This window comes from Corvus cornix, chromosome 14 (assembly GCF_000738735.6).
Source record: "Corvus cornix cornix isolate S_Up_H32 chromosome 14, ASM73873v5, whole genome shotgun sequence".
NCBI classification, from domain to species: domain Eukaryota; kingdom Metazoa; phylum Chordata; class Aves; order Passeriformes; family Corvidae; genus Corvus; species Corvus cornix.
In genome coordinates this window covers 5,924,056-5,943,081 of record NC_046344.1, presented here as the reverse complement: position 1 = coordinate 5,943,081, position 19,026 = coordinate 5,924,056, and the positions used below count along the sequence as shown (strand labels likewise).

Here is a 19,026-nt window from a genome sequence, read left to right as displayed (position 1 = left end):
GTGCTGCTGGGGCAGCAAAAGAGCAGGGGATGTTTGGTTGCCTGTGGAGCATGCCCAGGTGGTTTTCCAGCTGGGAAAATGGATACTTGGGGTGTAGTTAGGCATTCCATATAAGCTCAGAAGAGCCATTCTTCAGCAGCTTTTATGGAGACAGATAGGCTGTAATTAACAGTCCATGCAAGCAGCCTGCTTGGGAAAGGAAAAAAAAAAAGGCATGTCCTGGAAAGTCTTAATTTTAACCATTGACTCACAGAATAATAAAAGGGAGGGAAGTATTGAGTTTTTGGCTTTCTGCACATTAAGATAACTTCAGTCTCCCAGGGAAACCTTATCTGGTGGTGGAGGAGGGGACTTCTCCACAAGCTTCCCAGGCTCTACATGTGCAGGACTGTCAGCTGGGGACTGGGAAGCTTAAAAAGCTTCCAGTGTAGCTGCATGCACGAAGCATATTTTGGATTTAGTTCCAGAGCACTCTTCAAAATAAGGGATATTTTTCACGTTAAGAGTGTTCAGGAAGAAATTTGTGTTTTGGCAGTACTGAAATTAGGGTGACTAAAACAAGCAGAGTCTTGTGCCCTGTGGGGTACTTTGGAGCTCGGGGTTCCAAACACTGTCCTGGAGGTTTAGCTGCTCTCCCTGAAATCTCCACATTTGGTTTCATCCCCACAGACATGCAGAAACTCACCTGAGGCTTCACTGCATCGTTGGATCTCACTGATGCTCTTTTGAGTTAAGAGAACTGAAGCTGATGAGAGGCAGAACAATTTCAATTTCTGGCTTATCCTTGTGTTCTCAGTGAGCAGCAGCTCTGAATATTCTTGCTATAACCTCTAGGCAAACATTAAAGAAACATATTTCGATTTATGCCCTTCTCAGAGTTACAGATAAGATCTAAATGGCACCATTTAGCTACTAGAGCCAGGATTTAAGTTGTGTTAATTCCAGCTGTTGGGTCAAAAACTCTACAAGTGCTAGTATAATGTAAATATTTAATAGACTATTGCCATTTAAAAGATTAACAGCTCTTCAGAGGGGTGGAGCTGGGTCGCAGTTCTCTGGTTTCCATCAAGTCAATGAATTTTAGTGCTGATCTTCCTGGAAAGCTGATCCAAGCATCTTGGTCATACTCCATAGAGTGCAGATTATTTGTGCTGCTGCAGTTCCCTCATCACAGCTTTGCTTTTGGGTAAATCTAGGCCAGCCCCAAACGAAGATGATTCAGCCAAATTAATCTTTTTTGGTTTTCCCCGTGAAAACGTGCTGAAAAGAAAAGCAGCATTGAGAGAACAGAAAGCTGCTGCAGCAGGAATTATCCCACTGATTCTTGGTGTATTCCTTGATTTCTAGGAAGATGATGAGAAGATAATCCATGAGATTCAGAAGGAGGCTGAAGAGGAGCAAAGGAAGAAGAATGGGGGTAAGTCACAGTCAGGATCAGACTGAGGATGGATGATGGGACAGCACAGGGTTCCCAGCTACTGATGGGTCTCTGGACCTTCACTGGATTCTGTTCCTCCTGGGAACTGGTCTGTTTTTAAAGTGCTGTTGCCTACAGACTTCTGCTGGGATTGTGAGCAGGCACAAGATTTGTGTCCAGCTCTTATGTGGCACTGCTATTGTGGATATCTCTTCTCTGCTTGGCAAAGTGGCTGAGGGACAGCAAAACCTCTGAGCTGTGTCTTGGGGAGCACAGGGGCTGCCTGACATCCCACTGAAGGAAATATTCCCCTTCGTGGGATGGTGTTGGTGAAAGGAGCCAGCCTGGAGAGCTCACGCTGCGTTCTGTGGCTCCTGGAGCAAGGGAAGGGCCAGCAGTGATGCTGTGGAATGTGCTGGGAATGGGGGATGCCGATGGCAAATGTCACACCATGGACTGAGCTTGGGGAGTTTGGTTTGTGGGGTGACTGTTCTTTGCTCTCCTCCCTGTGCAGAGAACAGCTTCAAGCGCATTGGCCCTCCCGTGGAAAAGCCCGTGGAGAAAATCCAGAGAATTGAAGTCATCCCCAGACCGGTTCCTCAGAACTTCCACCAGCCCCGGATGCCCCCGTACCCCTTCGTGCACCCCCCGTTCCCTCTCCCTCCCGTGCGCCCCATGTACAACAACATCCCCCTCAACATCGGCCCCATCCCCGCTCCCTACGTGCCCCCCCTGCCCAACATGAGGGTGAACTTTGACTTTCCCCAGATCAACGTGCAGCTGGAGCACAACCTGCCTATGCACTTTGGCCCTCAGCCCCGGCACCGGTTCTGACCTGCCCCCAGCAGCACTTGGCAGAGGCACTGCAGGGCAAAGCCACCCCGTAACGTCACCCCTTCCCCACTCCAGCCCCTCTGGGGTTTAGCCAGCAGCCAGGGGACTCCGTGTCCCTGCACTGCACCCTCTCTAGGGCTTCTCCAAACCTTTGTGATCCAACATTTCAACCTGTGCTGCAACAGGGTTTGGTGCTACATTTCTCAGGGGTGGAATTCCCCCCTGTGCTGGGCATCCAGATGCTTGTTTTGATAAAGCCTGTTCAGGCAGCTGTTGGGAGGAAAAGTGAGACTTTGTGGATCACAGGGATACAGCTGTTCCTTGGGGAATTTCCAAAAATCCTGCCTTCCTGCTGGCCAGAGCAGCAAAGTGAGTCTTGGGGGAAGGGAGGAGACACTTGGCATCCGAGTAAGACCTTCAGGAGCAAGGTTAACATAAGGCAGCTGCCCCAGCCCTCCTGTCTGTGGAGAGGCACAGGGCCGGGGTTCCTGTGTTCTCCAGCATCCCTGTATCCTGCTGCCACCTCCCAGCAGAAATTAACTGTTCAAAAGCAAGTCAATGTAGCATTTTTAGTATTCCTCACTCTCCAAGCAGAGTGAGGGGCTGCAGCAGCTGTCCTATTGCCAAGATCTTGGTAGGAAGCCCAGAGCCCTGTTCTGGCTGGGGGTGTTAGGAAGTAGCAGGAGATTTGGGCATCCAAATCTTTGGCTGGACTGAACTCACCCCCTTTGAAGTGCTCCGTTTTTCCCCCCAGAGGTGTGTGCCCCTCAGCTTCTGAAATGTGGCCTTTGCCTGCCGTTCTCATCTGGTGTTCCAAACCTCCCCCAGCTTCTGGCAGTGCTCAGACAGCTGCTGGAACCACCTGGAGCCAAAGCTGTGCCCTTTATTGCAAAAGCTGCCTGGGAAACAGCCAGATAGACATGTAGGCAGTGATGTGTCCTGCGGTAGGAAAATTGGGAATGTTCCCCATAGCTGCAGCGAGTTGGGAGCCCCCATACCCAAACCCCCCACAACCCAATGGGCAGCTGTAGCCTCATGCTGCAGGAAGCCGGCTGCTTCCACAGCACCAAATAACTCATGAAAATGTGTATGTCAGCATAATTGGCTTTGGAAAAGCATGTTAAAAGTTAAACTTGAGTATTGCTGGGCTGAGGAAGTGAGGGAAAAAGCAAAACTTCCGTGTGAGAAGTGGGGAGTGCAGTGCTGGGCTGTGGGAGGAGGGTGGCACAAAGCCCTTTCTCCACAGCCCTTGGGCTGTGCTGTCTGGTACAGGCCCTGTCTAGAAAAGAAAATGGTTGGAGTGGAAAAAACCCCTCTTCCCAGGAATGTTGGGCTAGCTTTTAGCAGCCCAGTTGTGTTGTTGTTCTCCAAATGTTTTGTTCTGGCCTTCATCCTGTTCTGTCCTGCTGGGAACTCTCTGAGTGCATTTCCCCCTCCTGTTATTCCCCCCTGTATTTCAGCATCCAGGTGTTTTGTGGGTTTATTTGTTTTCTTTTCAGGTAAAATTCCCTGTCTCCACCTCACAGCTTCTGCCAAAGCCCCACGTGCAGCATTCCAGGACCCCGGATCCCCTCGGGTGTGCAGGGAGCGCTGGACACAGGGTATCGGTGGGATGCTCCTGGACAGGGGCCTGGGACAGCATTTGGGGACTGTTCTCCCCAGGAAGGTCTCCCAGACAGGAGGACTTCCATGCCTTTTGGAACTGAGTGTTTTTCCTGTTGCCTGTGGGTCGAAGGTTCCCTGTGGAGCACTCTGGCTCCTCTGTGCCGTGGCCTCTCTAGCATTAATAACCATCTGCTATTCCCTTGCTGCTGGAATTTTCTATTTTGAATTAGTTTATTCCTGGCAGCAGTCTGGGGGCTGCAGGAGCTTTATTACTTGCTGCTCAGCTGGGCTTTGACCAGGTTTAAATCCTGCCTTGCAGCACCCGATTCCTGCAGCCAGGAGCAGGAATCCCATAGGGTTTGGGGAGGAAGGGCTTTGTTACAGCTGCTGAGTAAACAGACCCAGGTCAGAAGAAGCAGTGGTGGCTTCCCTTATGGAAATGGAATCCTGTTTGTTTAATAGGTGAGATTTTCTGGGCTCAAGGGCTGGTTTGGATGAGCCCTCCAGACTCTCCAAGGCATGTATTTGCCCTTCCCGGTGAGTGCAGGAAGGATCAGGCAGTGGAGGGGGGGCAGCAGCCGGGGCACAGCTCAGCTGCTGAACCAGTGGCCCAAACTATGAAGGAAATAGGATGGTCATCCAGCAAAAAATGGTGGTCCAGTCCTATCTTTTTGTGCATGTCCAGGGATGTGTGGGCGTGGAGAACTGAGCCTTGGTGGAGGGAAGTGCGGACGTGGAGCGAGGGGCTGGAGAAGTGTCAGCAGAGGGGGCAAGGGGAGGTTGGTGACCGTGATCCATCGGGGTCACTGCTGCCCTGGCACAGCTGTTGTGGCCCTGGAGGAGCCTGGAGGATATAGAGGGAAGAGAGGATTCCCTGTGTCCCCCACCAAAGCCAAGGGCTTATTTGTGTCCAAGAGGAGATAAATCAGTGCTTGGTCTGTGATGTGCAGGTGCACCCTGCCCAGCACTCCCAGCACTGCTCCTCTCCCCAAGGAAACACCCACTGCACCAAAAATTTGCAGCCCAAGCACATGGCTGCTTCTCCCCTCTAACCCAGGAGATCTCAAATTGTTTCTGAATCTGTGTTGATTTATTTAAAAAAAAAAAGCCCAAAACTTACCAAGCCACCCAATCCAGCCTTGACCTGGTCTCTTAACTCCTGCATCCCATTTTCCCTCCTGCCCAGTCTTTGGAACTGCTTGTTAAAAGGTTTTGAAGGCAACAAGGAGGTTGCTGTGCCCAGGCTGATCCCATAACAGGTACTTCTTACAGCTAATTGCAGTGTCCCATTTACTTGCCTTAAAGGTGGAGAGAGAAACTTAGTATTTGCACTTAGCAAAACGTTGTATTAAAAAAAAAGACCTGTAAAGATGTGCATGTTCTGCAACTTTGTATAACAATAGCTGAAAATAAATAGGTGGTTTATTAAAAAAAAAAAAAGGAGAAAAAAAACCAAAAAATATTTTTCTTTACATTCTGGTAGTAAACAGTTCTAATATTCTGTGTGTAAAAAGTTCCTGTATTATATTGTAATTTGAATTTTTGTAAATAAATTTGTGCACTCTGGCTTTCACCTGTGTGCTTTCCTTACAGCCAAGACCTTGTCTTCCCATCTGCTGCCTGTGCCAGCCTGGTGCTGGGAAAATGCCAGGGAGTGGGGCCAGATCCCAGCCTGTGCCGGTGAAAACTCCCCAGGTCGTAAGGCAAAAACCCATTTGACCCTCCTGGAACAGCTTAATCTGTTCCATGTGCTTCTGAGGAAAAACTGGATGGGATAGAAAATGGTTTCCAGTTGCTCCTTTAAATGGGAACTAGGATGGGGGGGGGAAGGCTGAGGGGATTTCCTCTCGTGCTGGAGTGGTGGTGAATGATGGTAAATGCAGAATCCAGCCTTGAGGGGAGAAAAGGAAATGTGTGTTGGCAGCTGGGGGAGAGGGGGGAAGGGTGAGAGTCCTTCTGCAGCTCCAGAGCCCCTTCCCTGGGTGGGCACCCGCTGGCAGAGCTGCCTGCTCCCCTGGCTGGGTGTCACAGTCTGGTGTCACAGCCAGGTTTGCTCATGCACACACAGATGTCACAGCAAGGCCAAGCGTGGCCATCGGAGCTGCTCAGCATTTCCTGCACTGCCCCAACTTCTCCCTGTTTATAGTCAGGACTTGAGCATCCTTCCTTCCTTCCTTTGACCCTTGCAGGGCTCAACCTCCCCCATCTGATGGTGAAGGTCCCTCTAGGCAGTGCTGTCCCCCAGTCCCCCTGGGATGTGTGCTTGGGGGGAGCGCCCCCCCTTTCCCAGACTTTGCTTTTTCCAAACAGCTTTACATTTTTCAAGGCAGGCAGGAGCCTGTCGGTGCCCAGCCAGGTTGTGGTGGTGACAGGCAGGGAAGCTCTGGCTGCTCTCGGTGCAGGTGCTGGAGGTGCTGTTGGTTGAGTTTCAGGGCTGCTTTCAGCTGTTGAGAGGGCTGGGGGCACATCCTGGCTCCTTTGGCAGGACGTGGGTTGGGCTGCGCTCCCCACTTTAGTCCTTTATCTTTCCCTTTTCCACATCCCCAAGTAAAGCAGGCTGACTGCTGACCCCCACCCAACCATACACCCAGACCTCCCATCCCAGTGCTCTTCCCTCCCACCTGGGTCATCCTATGGAGATGAAATGCCTGAATCAAGAGAAAAAGCTCTGTGGGGGCACAGCTGGTTTGCAGCTGAGGTGGTCCTGCCCCATCCATGGGTCAGCCATCCCCAGGTGCCCATGGGCTCGGTGGCTTCAGGCTGCTCTGAGCATCTCCAGAAGTGACCCAGCCTCCAGGTGCCTTTGCCTTTACACTTCTTTGGAGCATCTTGGTCACCTTTCCCTTCCCCACCAGCTCCTCAACCCTCCAGAACCAGCTCAACTTTTGTCAGATAAAGGCTCCACGACCCCAACTCTGCACGCTCAGGCTCTTCCCTCATTAAAAGGCCATTGCAGCCCCAACAGACCACACACCAGTTTGAATCCGAATGCAGGTTTTATTTTTTTAAGTCATCTTTCTCCATTTGAAGCTATTTTTTTTTTTAAGTTATACAAATGGCACTTACAAAAAAATAATAATAATAAAAAAAAACTGAACAAACCCAAAACTTAAATTTTCAGAGTGAGATGTTTTCAGAGAGTCACGACACCCGGTAAGAGGAAACAGGAGAGATGTTGACCTAGTGTCACACGGGAGAAGCCAGAGCGGGAATTACGTGGTTCGGACCGTGACAGGGATGGGGAGGCGGTGACACGGGGAGGGGGTGAAGGCCAGTGAGAGTGTGTCAAGTCACAGGGTCACACAGGGCTTCAAGACACTCGGTCCTTCGAGGGGCAGCCTGGTCCCCAGGGGGACACATGGTGCCGGGGGGCACGGGCACCCCTGGATGTGAGCACAGAGCCGAGGTAGAGTCCCAGCCGGGTTCCCCTGTGCCCGTGAGGGACCCCCGCCTGGAGTTGTCCCCCTGCCTGGGGACAGCCACTCGCTCTCCCAGCTGAATTTAGCACCAAGCTCCTGTGGAGGGGAGTCCCTCCTCATGGCTTTAAGGCTGATGAGCCCCTGCCTGGCCTCCGGCAGTAGGGACCGGCCCCGGTTTGGCACGGCAGTGATGCCGAGAGCACCCTTGGCGTGGGGTGGGACCAGCACTACCCCTCTCCAGAGGGGGCCCACGCGGGAAAAGGCTCCTTGGTATGTTTGTAGGGAGCAGATACCGGCCCTGGGAAGGCCCCAAAGGATAAAGTGCCTTTCAACACCCTAAGGAACACACAGCATCACCCGTTACAGACAGCGTTAAACTCTAATGCAGACCTAGTACAGACAACAGCTGGTCACACAGTGCCATGGAGAGCATATATAAATAGAGACTAACAAAAATACTGTTTTGGTCTTTTTTTTCTTTTTTCCTTTTCCAGTAGGGTTGCTATTCATGAGAGCCCAGCCCAGGTGCCCTGGGGATGGTGGGACTGGGAGCTGCCCCCTCAGGGTGCCCGCGGGAGTGGGCGCTTCCTAATTCAGCATTAGGTGTTCAGTGATTCACTTCACTGTTCCAGTATTTTACGAGAGAAAAACAACAACAAAGGTACTCAGCAAATATCACTGTGCAAAGTTTGCTAAGGAACTTTTCTATTCTGTAAACCAAAATCTGCAGTTTATGCTTCCAGCCACTGCCCCGGGGAAGTCACGTCGGCCAGCCCGGCTCCTGCCGGGACCGAAGCCCACCGGAGATGGGCTGGATGAAGCCCCCACCCTGGCACGGGCTGGCTCTGTGTCCCCCCGCACCCTCCCCTCCAGGCACAGCAGCAGGACCAGCCTCGGGGCAGGCTGGACCCACCATCAGGGTCTGGGATGTTCCTCCAGAGCCAGAAGCACAAGGAGGGGTGGAGGGACAGGAGGAGCACGGGGCTCCATGAGATGAAAGGCTGAGGCTTTCCAGACAGGATCACCCTAAAGAATCATTTCCAGGAGTTTGGGGGAGGGGCAGCTTGCTGGCCCTTCCACAGGGATGTGCTGGCACACACCAGCCCCATCCCCAGGGATGCTGTGATATGCAAGGTCACCTCTTACAGCTCAGCTGGGGATGAACCTGCCCCACAGTCCAGGAGGGGAGAGAAGCTGCTGGGGCAGGCCAGGAGGAGCCAGCTGAGCCCAGCAGCATCACTCCACCCCTGGTCGAAGCAGGGCAGGACAGGACGGATGCTCCGGGGGACACTGGCAGCACAGTCTGAGGCAGTGCCAGTGCTGATATGGCAGAAGCGAGCACAGAGGTGATCTTATTCCCTTTTTTAAATCGAGGAGAGGCAAGTAAACTACCTAAGGTGATGCTTGGGGCCAGGAGGGGAATACAGAGGTTTCCAAGCCCAGCAAACCTGGAGGGAGGCAGGGATGGGGGGGATAGAGACAGACCCCTCTACAAAGCTATAGGCAGGCAGCCCCACCACTTTTCCAGTTCTTACAGGGATTTATGGACACCCACCTCCCACTTAACGCACCAACTCTATGGCAGGAGGGAAGGGCAAGCCAGTCTGAAAATCCTGTTACAGAGAGGAGAAACAGAACCCAAAGGAAAAGAGGACAGGAAGGGAAAGAGAAGTTGGCAATGGGAGGTACCCTAAAGTGCATTAATATTCCCAGAGGGTGGAGGCGTCGATGGTGTCAGCCGATGCCTTGAGCACCCCAGCGTGGTCGCCCTTCAGGTATTTGCCATTGATTTTGATGGCCACTTTGTTATAGTCGCAGAACTCAAAAAAGAAGTCCACAGGGGTGTCGCTGCTGCTGGTGACGGATGACTCATTCCCCACCATCCAGTACTTCCCAGTGGTATCTGCAGGAGAGGGGACACGGTGGCCTCGTGAGCCAGCATGGGGACCCCAAAGGCCACCACCACCCTCCAGCCTGCAGCCACCCCGGGCACTCACCCTTGATGTTGTAGGCCCCGTCGTTGAACTCCAGCTGGAAGACATCGTAGGAGGAGCGGTTGGAGTCCAGGGTGCCGGTGACCTTGCGGCAGCCGATGAAGCCGTGCTCGCCGCGCAGGACAATGATGGGTCTGTTGATCAGCTTCATCACGAAATGCTCCGTCTCGCCTGCGCCGAGGGGACAGGGGCTGTGAGAGCAGCCGGGGGAGCACAGAGCCAGACCCCAAAGCTGGCAGGCAGCAGTGAGGAGCAGGGGCTGTGCCCCCCACCCATTTCTCATCCACCCCATCTGTCCCCTCATCTCACAGCACATCAGTCACTAAGAGAACTTATTGCCTGAACACCACTTGGAAGAAGAGCCTGGCTCTGGGAAGGCTTTTTTCATCCCCTGCTGTCCTGGTGTGGTGTGCCCAAGGGTTCCTTACCCGCTGTCTCCATGGAGGCTGCCAGCTGCCCGTTCTTCTTCGCTGTCACGTACTTGCCGTTGGCAGCTTTCAGGGTGATGCGTTTGTCGCACCACTCGATGTCAAAGTAGCAACTCGCATTCCTGTGGGGCAGAGAGGGCAGTCAGTGGGGTGTGACAGAGAGGGACCCTGCCACTGCCACCCTGCTGGCTTGGGAAGGTCACGGCTGGATCGGGAGAGCCCGATTCGATCTGTTTTTGCAGGATGACTCGTGTTGTGGTGGCCATCCTGCTGGGAAGCCCTCGCCCCACAGGCAGGAGACAGGCAAGGCAGCCAAAGGCACTTCTGGGGTTTCCGCCTGGCTCTCAGAGTTGCACTGCAGGGCAAAGCATTTCGACAGCCCCAGCCAGCCGGGAAGGATTATGTGGCCCCAGGGACTTCCAGAGCATCGTGGGTGGCAAGCCCCGACACATCCCTGGCTTTCCCAGGAATGCACTGCCTCTGCTGGGAAGCATTTGGTGTGAGCACCCACGCTGGAAAATCCCCCTTGAATTCCCCTGGGAGATGCAAAGGGTTCTCTGAAGCCCAGGCACTGCCCTGAGCTGCCGGGGACAGGAGACTCACTTTGTGGAGGCGGTGGACTGGATGCCCCCGTTGGAGGTGAGGGTCCAGTACTTCCCGGTGTAGGTCCGGAAGGCGCATTTCTTGGTGTCCTTGTTGATCTCCAGCTGGTAGGTCTCCTGGTCACCCTCCTCGTCCTGGTTGGCTGAAAGGTCCATCCCTACAGAGCAGAGACAGATGGAGATGGGGGGGTGGGACGACAACCCACCTCCAGCAGGTCCAGGTGCAGGGCAGCCCAGGAAACCCAAATGAGAGGGGCTCCTGCTTCCTGGGTGAGCTTTGGTGGCTCCCAAATCCCTCACACAGATCTCCCCTCTGGCATTTGGAGTTCAAATCCAAGTTTTCATTTGGATATTGGGTGTTAAGGCCCTAAACAAGGGCTGGGCAGCCGTGAGCTTCCACTCCTGACTCAGCAGCTCCATTACAATGAAGCAAAGACCAATGTAGATGTTTTATAAGGAAAAGGGCTACAGTTTTTCCCAAAGGTGACAGCCAGGTTACTCAACCCATTAGCAGAGGCTGCTGCAGCACCCATGAATCCCAGCTCATGGCGTGTTTAAGGACCGTGGCACCGTTTTTCATCCACAATTGTCACGTCTCGCTGGGGCAGTGAGGTGTGCAGGGACAGGAGGCTTAGGAAAGCCCTAGGGCAGCCAAGCCTTTCCCTGACACCCCAAAATCATCAGCACCAGCCTGTCCCCCAGCTCTGCCAGCCAGGATGGCCCATCCCTGTGCCCAAGGGACCAGAGACAGCATTACCCTTGGAGGTGGATGCAGCTGGTCCTGGGGCCACTGGCCACAGCCCTGGGCCACCGCCAGCCATGTGTGCATCCACCTCAGGCACTGAGCCCGAGCAAACCTGCTTAGTCAGGGCTAGCGGGGCCAAAACTGCTCCAGAGCTCTCCAGCCTGGTGGATTTCAGCCTAAAAACACTTTGGGGATGCGAGCCACAAGCTGTAGCCAAAGCCAATGGTGGAGCTCTGGGTTTTGGGGAGGGAGCTGGAGAGCAGAGCTCAGCCCCACTGCTGAGCTTAGTGAAATGGGAGTTCAGAGGAACTGGATGAATTTTCCAGAGCCAAACACACCTGCATCCTTCCCTGCTGCACGAGTGCAAAGGGTTCAAGTCCACATTGTGTCTAGTTCTGGTCCCCTCACTAAAGTAAAGACATGGAGGTGCTGGAGCATGTCCAGAGAAGGGAAGCGGAGCTGGGGAAGGTTCTGGAGCACGAGTCTGATGAGGAGCAGCTGAAGGAGGTGGCGGCTGGCCATGTGTTCAGCCCCTCACACCTCCACAATGCATCCAGTTTCTCGGCTGCTGGGATTTCAGTGCTGTACACAGTCACTGGAAGGGCTTCAGGGACTGCAGTTTTGGTGGCCCCACTGCTCTGGGAAGCCACCAGGACATCCCACCAGCTGCACCCAGCTGTCCTGCAGACACAGCTCCCTGGGGCTCCACATCACCCATCTGTGTCTCCAAACAGGCCCCATCCCAGTGCCCAGGAGCAGCCTCTGCTTTGCATATCCATCTCTCACCTTTCCCAAAAGGATCGGGTTTTGTTCCCAAAGGGATCAGGCTTTGAAGGCTTCGTTTTGTTGGCCATAATCTTATCTCCCACATCCTAACTGGTCTATGGCTGCCACTCTGCTCACAGCATCCCCCCCCCTCTCTCCAGGCACCCTCCAGTGCCTTCTGCAGCTCCCATCCCTGGAAGGGTTCATCAGTGTCAGGTTGGATGGGGCTTGGAATAATCCATTCTAGTGGAAGGTGTCCCTGCCCGTGATCCCTCCCAACCCAACCATTCTGTGATTCCATTACTCTCCTGATGGACACTCAGCCACCCTGGTGCTTCTCTCCCCAGGGTATTTGGGCAGCACAGGGGCCAATGGGTGCCGATGGCCACCAGCCCAGCCCCACTGGCCACGTCCTCGGCTCCAGAGCCCTCTCACACTCGCCGCCTCCCAGCACTGCCGGGGGCTGAGCTGGCGGTTGTGGGAACATTTGGTTTTGATTTTGCATCCTGGCGTCAGGCAGCTCCAGCCCCAATCCAGAGCTGTAAAACAGAGAGAGGGGCTCTGCAGGGGCTCACAGTGAGGTTGGGCTGTGGGGAGGTGACCCTGGGGGACACAGCCCATCCCTCAAGGCTGGCAGCACCGCTGGGCCCCCCAAACCTGCGAGAGCTGTGGGTCCCTGTGGTTTGTGGGGGAGGAGTGGGGGTGGTGCTTCCGCTCACTGCACTTTTCTGGGAAGAACTCGCTGACCTGCAGGGCCCAGGGGGATGCTGTGTGCCACAGAGCAGGACTGGCCAGGCTGGAGACAGGACAGGGAGTGCCAGGAGCCTCCAAACACTATTCCCTCTCCCCAGAGACCCCCAGCACGGAGCACAGTGCACCCACCGGCCTCCTCCACCTCTCTGCCAGCCTCACCTTTCACGGAGCTTTGGCTTCCCCGGTGCCTGGAAGGACCCGGCAGCAGGAGGGTCTCCCACCGCCCCCTCCTCAAAAGCAGCGCGGGGTTGGGTTACACCGACTCAGCACAAAGGAATGCGGCTACGGCTGGGGCAGGAGGAGGCTTCAAAGGGCTGGAACTGGGCTGGAGCGGGAAAGTTGGGGGCTCGGAGCTGGGCGGGATGGGGGAAACTGCAGGAAGCACGGGGTCCTACAGAGATGTCCCCATGTCCCCGCGGTGGAGGACAGGCTGTCCCCACAGCCACCCCCTGCTGTGGCAGCCCCGGGCTGTGGCAGGGAGCCGCAGCCGCTCCCACTGCAATCATGGATTAATTAATGCTCTTGGTAAATTTACAGTCTGGAGCTGGCACTGCTCTTCCTGACCTTGACGAAGCTGCTAATTACAGCTGGAGGCAGGAGGGGGGCGAGCACATGGCGGCTCTTTGGGAGGGGGGTGCAGGTATGCCTGTGCTCCCCAAAATTCCCAGCGTGGGATGTCCTCCAGCTCCGTCTGCAACGTGGCTTTGCTACAGGGATCTGGGGGAAAACGCAGAGGTTGGGAAGGCTGAGGCATGTTGTCTCCCCAGGGCTTTCTAACGCCGAGTCCCTGGGCTTGAGGTCCTCAGAGAGCAGGAAAAGGCTCCCCGAGTCCTCGGCTGCCGAGGTTTCCAAGCTCGTGGGTTTGCAGGATTGATGCCGGAGCCTTGGCTGCTCTCCAGCCATGACTGTGGATGTACCAGGAGGCCTATGGCCATCCCAGAGCAGGCACACACCTTCCTGTACTTCCCACAGAGCTGAGCTCTTCCCTCTAAAGAAGCAGATTTTGTTGTAGCTGTGTTGACCTCCACACCATGGGCGGCTGCAGACACAGCGTGGGGGCATTCAAGGCATGTAGAAAACTTTCCCTGTGCACTCAAATCAGACAGAACATCTCCCATGAGCCATCCTGGGAAGCCAGTGGGATGAGCTCCATGGAGAGGAGCACCTTTCCCATCTTCCAACTCTCCTTTCAAAAACCCCACGGTTATGTCCAAAAAAACCGAGCCTGGATTCCTCCACGGGAGTGCCGGCAGCACCCTGCAGTGTCCCCAGGCCCTCAGGGCAGCGGGGCAGGATTTCAGGATGGGACTGCCAGCACAGGTCGGGTCTGGGCTCCCTGCAGGGCTCTGGCACCTCCACCCAGCACTGCACCCGCACACGTGCTCAGAGACTCCTCCTGCCCCCTCCCTGCCCTTCAGCTGGGCTTACACTGCACCCCCGCAGAAATCCAAACAGGTTTTTGTCTAAATCCAACAGCCTGGAGCACGGGGAACCAGCAGCTCCTCTGCTGGGGGTGCAGCTCTGCGAAGGGGTCACGGGGAGGGGTGAAACATGAACTTCCTGAAAAACCCACCCCTCCTTCCCTGTGGATTTCCTGTGGCTTTGTGGTATCCCCCAAGTGTCAGCAGGCCACTGCACGGAAAATCTGCATCCGAGCCTGCCCCCTGCCCTGGAGCCGCATCTCCCTGCCTTGCCGTGGCACCACGATGAACTGGGGGGGGGAAATCCGGCTCAGCCCATGCCGGGAGGGCTCCTGGCCCCAGGGCAGAGCTCCCCGCTGCCAACGCGGCATGTCCAGGCGTGCTCCCTTCACCGCTGCTCTCGCTCGCCCTCCTCCCCAGATCCCGTTTCCTGGAATTCCTCACTCCCGAGCCAGCCCATCCTCTCCCCATGCGGGTGGGGGGCAGGGGCACACCTCGGGCGGGCGGGGGGCTGGCAGGGGCCCAGCGGGGAGGACGCCAGCGCTCTGCCCCCGGGACCCTCGCGCCCACAAAGGGCCCTTTGTTGCCGCAGCCGGGCTAGAAAGGAGCCATTAAGCGGGGAGGAGGCTGCTCGCTGCTGGCAGCACCCGGCTCCGCTCCGTTTGAGGTGCGATGGGGAGATGGGAACTCTCAGGGAGCCCGGGGATCCTGTCCTGAAGGGCTGGAGGCAGAAGAGGGGTGCATATCCCCAGCCCCTGGGGTTATCCCTTCCTGCCCTGGGGGTGTTTGTGGCGTGGTCCCCTGTGTGCAGGGGATGCTGACACCGGCCATCCCCGGGACAGGGAGGAGACTCCAAGCCAGGAGCTGACCTGGCACTGGTGGGACAATTCTGTTCCAAAGCTGGATCCCAGCCAAGGGAACCACAGAAGAGCCCCACGGACCCATCTCTGCTCCTCCCATGGGGCAGAGGGGGGACAGCCACTGCCATCCCTGCTCCCTCCTTGACTCCACACAGGAACAAGCTGCCTTTTCCCACGAGGCTGTGTCGAGCTACAGTCACTCCCTGCCCGCATCCCACATCCCCCATCCCCAGTGACCATGGGAGCATCTGCCAGCAGCATGGCCCTTATCAGCTCGGCCGGGGAAAGGGCTGTCTGGAACCGCTTCCTCCGACGGCTGTTTCTGCTGCCTTCTTGGCAACCTTGGGACACGGCGCTTTCACAATGGGAGAAGGGAGGATGAGCCCCAGAAAGCGGCAGCTCCCAGCCTTTCCCTGCCATCAGGAGGGATAAACCGGGTGGAAACGGCTTCTCCAGCCAAAACGGACTCGAGTGAGGATGTGCAGCCCCAGCGCGGCCCTTCCCGCTGTATTTTGCTTGGAAAGGGGCCGGGCACAGCCCAGAGCCCTCTGTTGCTGGGGAGATTTGTTCCCCCCCTTCCTGCTCCCCCATCCCTTCCGAATTAGACAAAGCGGAGGGTCGGCCAGCAGCATTCCCACCCGCTCCGTGGGCCACCCCCCCACCACGGGGTCCCCCACCGCCACCACTCCGTCCCTCACATCTCCCCCCACATCTGGTTTCCCCATCTCTGGTGACAAAGGGCTGCAGCAGCCCTTCCCCCACGGCGCTGCGGCAGCCTCCCGCCATCCTCTCCTCCTCTTCCCCAAATCCCCATGCCTGGGAAAACAACCCCCACTGCCCATCTTGGCAGATTTTATTATTGATTTTTAAGGGGCTGCTTTGCAGCGCAGGATTTGCCCTCGGACAGGAGAAATGCAGGGAGCTCCCTGCACGGAGCTGCCCGGGCACGGATCAGGGTTAAGCAGCAACCTTGAAATACATACACACAAAAAAAAATTCCCCGCTGTTCCTCCAGGCTTTGCTGCATGCTCGTACCCATCCCACACCCGGCGTGCGCCGGCCTGACCTGGCGCGCCGGCGATGAGCCCCGGGGCACCCACGGCACACACCGGGCACCGCCGGCATCGCAGAGCGGGGACCCCCCATCTTCCAGCACGGACCCCTGGGTGCGGGGCTGGGATGCTCGGTGGGCACCCGCGGGCAGCGGGCGGCCACGTGCCCGGGGAGCCCTGAATGTGACCGGGTCCCCGAGGCGGGTGGCACCGTGGCCCCTCCGGCGAGCGGAGGGGACGGGGCCGGTGCAGCGAGTGCGGAGGGACGGCTCCCTTTGTGCGGGTGGATGAAGGATGCGGGTGTTTTGGCAAAGCCCTTTATGTAACGCTGCCACCCAGCCCCCGACCCATGGGAACTCCAGCCCCTAGGGGAACCAGAGCCCCCGGTGGGACCCGCAGCCTCCCTGCTCCGCTGGGCACATGGCTCAGCCGTGCTCGGGCAAGGGGGAGGTTGGTGGAGGCTTTGTTGGGCGAACAATGAGCTCCACAGGAAGGAAGGCGAGGGAAACAGCCCTGCCTCCTTCACGGCGAGGGAAGACCCCATCCACCCCCTCCCAGCCCCCTCCCCGTCCATCCCTGCACCCCAAGGCAGGCCCCTCGCCATCCCTGCCCCCCCCCGGGCGCCCTGCAGAGGCGATGGTGCGGGGATGGGGGTGCCGGAGGGATGGGGGCCCCCAGGCAGGCGATGCTGAAGGGATGCGGGAGGGGGAAGGGAAAGGGATGTGGGAGGGATGCGGGGGGATCGTGATGGGGCGTTGGGGGAGGGACCGCGGGCAGCCATGCTGAGGGGTGCAGGGGGTGCCCGGGGGAGATGGCGGCTCCAGGGGAGGGGTGTGAGAAGGGGTTTGAGCGGGGGGGGACGACGCTACGGGGGCGATGGCAGAGGAATGCAGGGGGCAGCCTGTGGGGTGGCTGCTGCAGGAAGGCAGCAGATGTTGGGGGTTGGGGGGGACAGTGCTGCGGGGGGGCCACTCCGAGGCGGCGATTCTGAGGAGATGCAGGGGAAGTGATGCCGGAGGGATGAAAGGGGTTGCTGGGGGCGGGCGATGCCCGATGGAAGCTGATACCCGAGGGAGGCAGGGGCGCACCCCGAGGCGGATACACCCCTGGACTCCGGGGCGGGCGGCCGAGGTGTCCCGTTCCCCGCACCCGCAGTCCCCGTCCCCTCGTACCTTGCCGGGTGGAGACATTCCTATCGTTGCCGGCTCTCAGCACGACCTGCGGGCAGCTCTGCTCCAGGGCGAAGAGCTCGTCCTTGCCCACCTTGGCGCTCTTGCCCGCCTTGAGGGTGCCGCTGGGCCCCGAGGGGGCCAGGTAGCGGCCCTCCCCGTCGCGAAAGGCCACCTTTCCGCAGCGGAATTCCAGCGTGAAAGCGGTGCCGGGCTCGGCGGCGGGGACCAGGCGGCCGTCGCTGCGGAGCAGGCGGTGGTCGCAGCTCTGCAGGCTGTACCGCTGGTCCACGAACAGGAGGGTGATGAGCGCGTCCACGCCCCACGGCACGTCGCGGTCCACGGCCAGCTCGTCGCGGCGGGGCCCCAGGTGCGCGTAGCGCTTGCGGGCCAGGCTGTAGAGGTTGGCCTGGGGGTGCATGGCCAGGTGGACGCTCCACTTCTCGGCGGCAGAGACGGCGGGAGCGAAACACGAGAGGCGGTCCTCGGTGCCGCCGAAGAAGCGGCGGTGGGGCTCGGACTGCAGCGACCACCGCCCGTCGCCGTGGGCCAGCACCAGGAACCGGCAGTCGGGGCCCGGCTCCTCGCTGTCGCAGCTCACCCGCCCGTCTTTGTCGGCCGCCAGGTACCGGCCCAGGTGGCTCTTGAGCAGGACGGCGCTGGAGTCCTCCCCGTCCTGCTCCAGCGTCCAGATCTGCTTCTTCTTCATGCTGGCGGCCGAGGCGTTCACCTTGAACCCGAACGCCTCCGCCGTCAGGTACCGGTTGCTGCAGTTGATCAGCCCGAACTGGATCTGCACCGGCTCCGCCGTCCCGTTGGCCGTCATCCTGCCCCGCCGCCGACCGACACCGAGCGACCGACACCGAGCGAACGACACCGACCGCCGCCGCCGCGCCCGCCCCGCCGCCGCCGCCTTTATAGCGCCGCGGCAGCGGCACCGCCTCCCGCACCCCCCGCCCGCCGGGGCCGCCCCCACCGCGACCCCCGCCCGCCCCCCGCATCGCCGCGGGGCCCCGAGGCAGGCCAGGACCCCGCCAGGCGCAGCCAGAGCCCCCTCGAGTCGCAGGACATCACCCCCACTTCCCTCCCGCGGGACTCCCCTGCTTGCGGGGACCCTTCCCTGCATTACAAAAGCCCTCATGAATTGCAGGATCCTCCCACGTTGCAAAACTCCCAGTGTATAACAGGATCCCTCCATGCATTTCAGGAGGCTCCTTGAATCACGGGACACCCCCCCCCCCCCGCAAGTCCCCAGTGCATGGCAAGACCCCTCCCTGCATTTCAGGGGCCCCACACAGTGCAAGTCCTCACTTCATGACAAGACTGCTCCAAGCACAGCAAGAGTCCCCTTGAAATGTAAGACCACCCTGTATACACTGAAAGACCCCTTGGCGTGGCAAGACTTCTCCATGCATTTCAGGAGCATCCATGAATTGCAGGACCTCCTCCTCCAGCACAAGTCCAGCATGGAAAGATCCCTCCAGGAAGGGGCCCCTCGAATTGAAGAACCCCCAAACACTCATAGCAAGACCCCCCACTGTAAAACAAGACCCCTCCTTGAATTGCAGGGTCCTACACATTGCAAGACCCCCTAAGCACTGCAGGACCCCCCATATTATGAGACCACCCCTTGCACTGCACAACACCAATTTGAACTGCAAGTCCCTCTCCTGCACTGCAAGAATCCCTCTGATTGCACATCCCCATCCTGCTCCAAGACATTGTCAGACCCCCCTGCACCCCTCTGTCCCTCCTGGGTTGTTGGCCATGCCACAAGGCTGTGGGACAGATGGGGAGAAGGGTGACGGATGCTGTGGCCTCCTGCCATCTCTGAGCCATCCCAGCGCCCTGTGCCAGGCACCAGTGAGGCTGGAGCATCCTGGCCCTGGGGAACTGAATTCCCTCAGCAAATCCAGAAGAAGAAACAGGGGCACTCCTGCACAAAGGGGCATGTTGAGGCTG

General features: G+C 57.7%; 3 protein-coding genes across 5 annotated transcripts in view; 1 reads left to right on the top strand and 2 right to left on the bottom strand.

Moving 5' to 3' along the window:
* RNF216 (ring finger protein 216) overlaps positions 1-5,429 on the top strand; it is a 78,102-nt gene extending 72,673 nt beyond the window's left edge. For all 3 annotated transcript variants that reach the window (XM_039560346.1, XM_039560344.1, XM_039560345.1), the window contains 2 exons: positions 1,348-1,417; positions 1,932-5,429. In XM_039560346.1, coding sequence (XP_039416280.1) covers positions 1,348-1,417; positions 1,932-2,251 — 390 coding nt within the window. In that variant the 3' untranslated portion in view covers positions 2,252-5,429. The remainder of the gene's footprint in view (positions 1-1,347; positions 1,418-1,931) is intronic.
* A 2,324-nt stretch (positions 5,430-7,753) lies between these two features.
* FSCN1 (fascin actin-bundling protein 1) lies at positions 7,754-17,962 on the bottom strand. Its single transcript, XM_039560352.1, has 5 exons — positions 17,068-17,962; positions 10,301-10,457; positions 9,698-9,819; positions 9,273-9,440; positions 7,754-9,178 (listed from the first exon to the last, which is right to left on the bottom strand). The coding sequence occupies exons 1-5, from the start codon at positions 17,888-17,890 to the stop codon at positions 8,976-8,978; spliced, it is 1,473 nt and encodes a 490-aa protein (XP_039416286.1). The 5' UTR covers positions 17,891-17,962; the 3' UTR covers positions 7,754-8,975.
* On the bottom strand, positions 10,464-17,061 carry LOC120410796. The gene is given in 2 exon segments (XM_039560353.1): positions 10,464-15,770; positions 15,772-17,061. Coding segments are annotated over 2 exon segments (1,137 nt in total). The 5' UTR covers positions 15,883-17,061; the 3' UTR covers positions 10,464-14,744.
* Positions 17,963-19,026: the final 1,064 nt, after the last annotated feature.

Bases quoted from the DNA above. Each gene is read 5' to 3' on its own strand.
- FSCN1 (XM_039560352.1), bottom strand. From the start codon at position 17,890: ATGACGGCCAACGGGACGGCGGAGCCGGTGCAGATCCAGTTCGGGCTG. The intron at 9,441-9,697 runs GTAAGGAACCCT...CCCTCGGCGCAG, and splicing joins AGCCTCCATGGAGACAGCGG to GCGAGACGGAGCATTTCGTG. The intron at 9,179-9,272 runs GTGAGTGCCCGG...CCTCTCCTGCAG, and splicing joins CGGGGCCTACAACATCAAGG to ATACCACTGGGAAGTACTGG.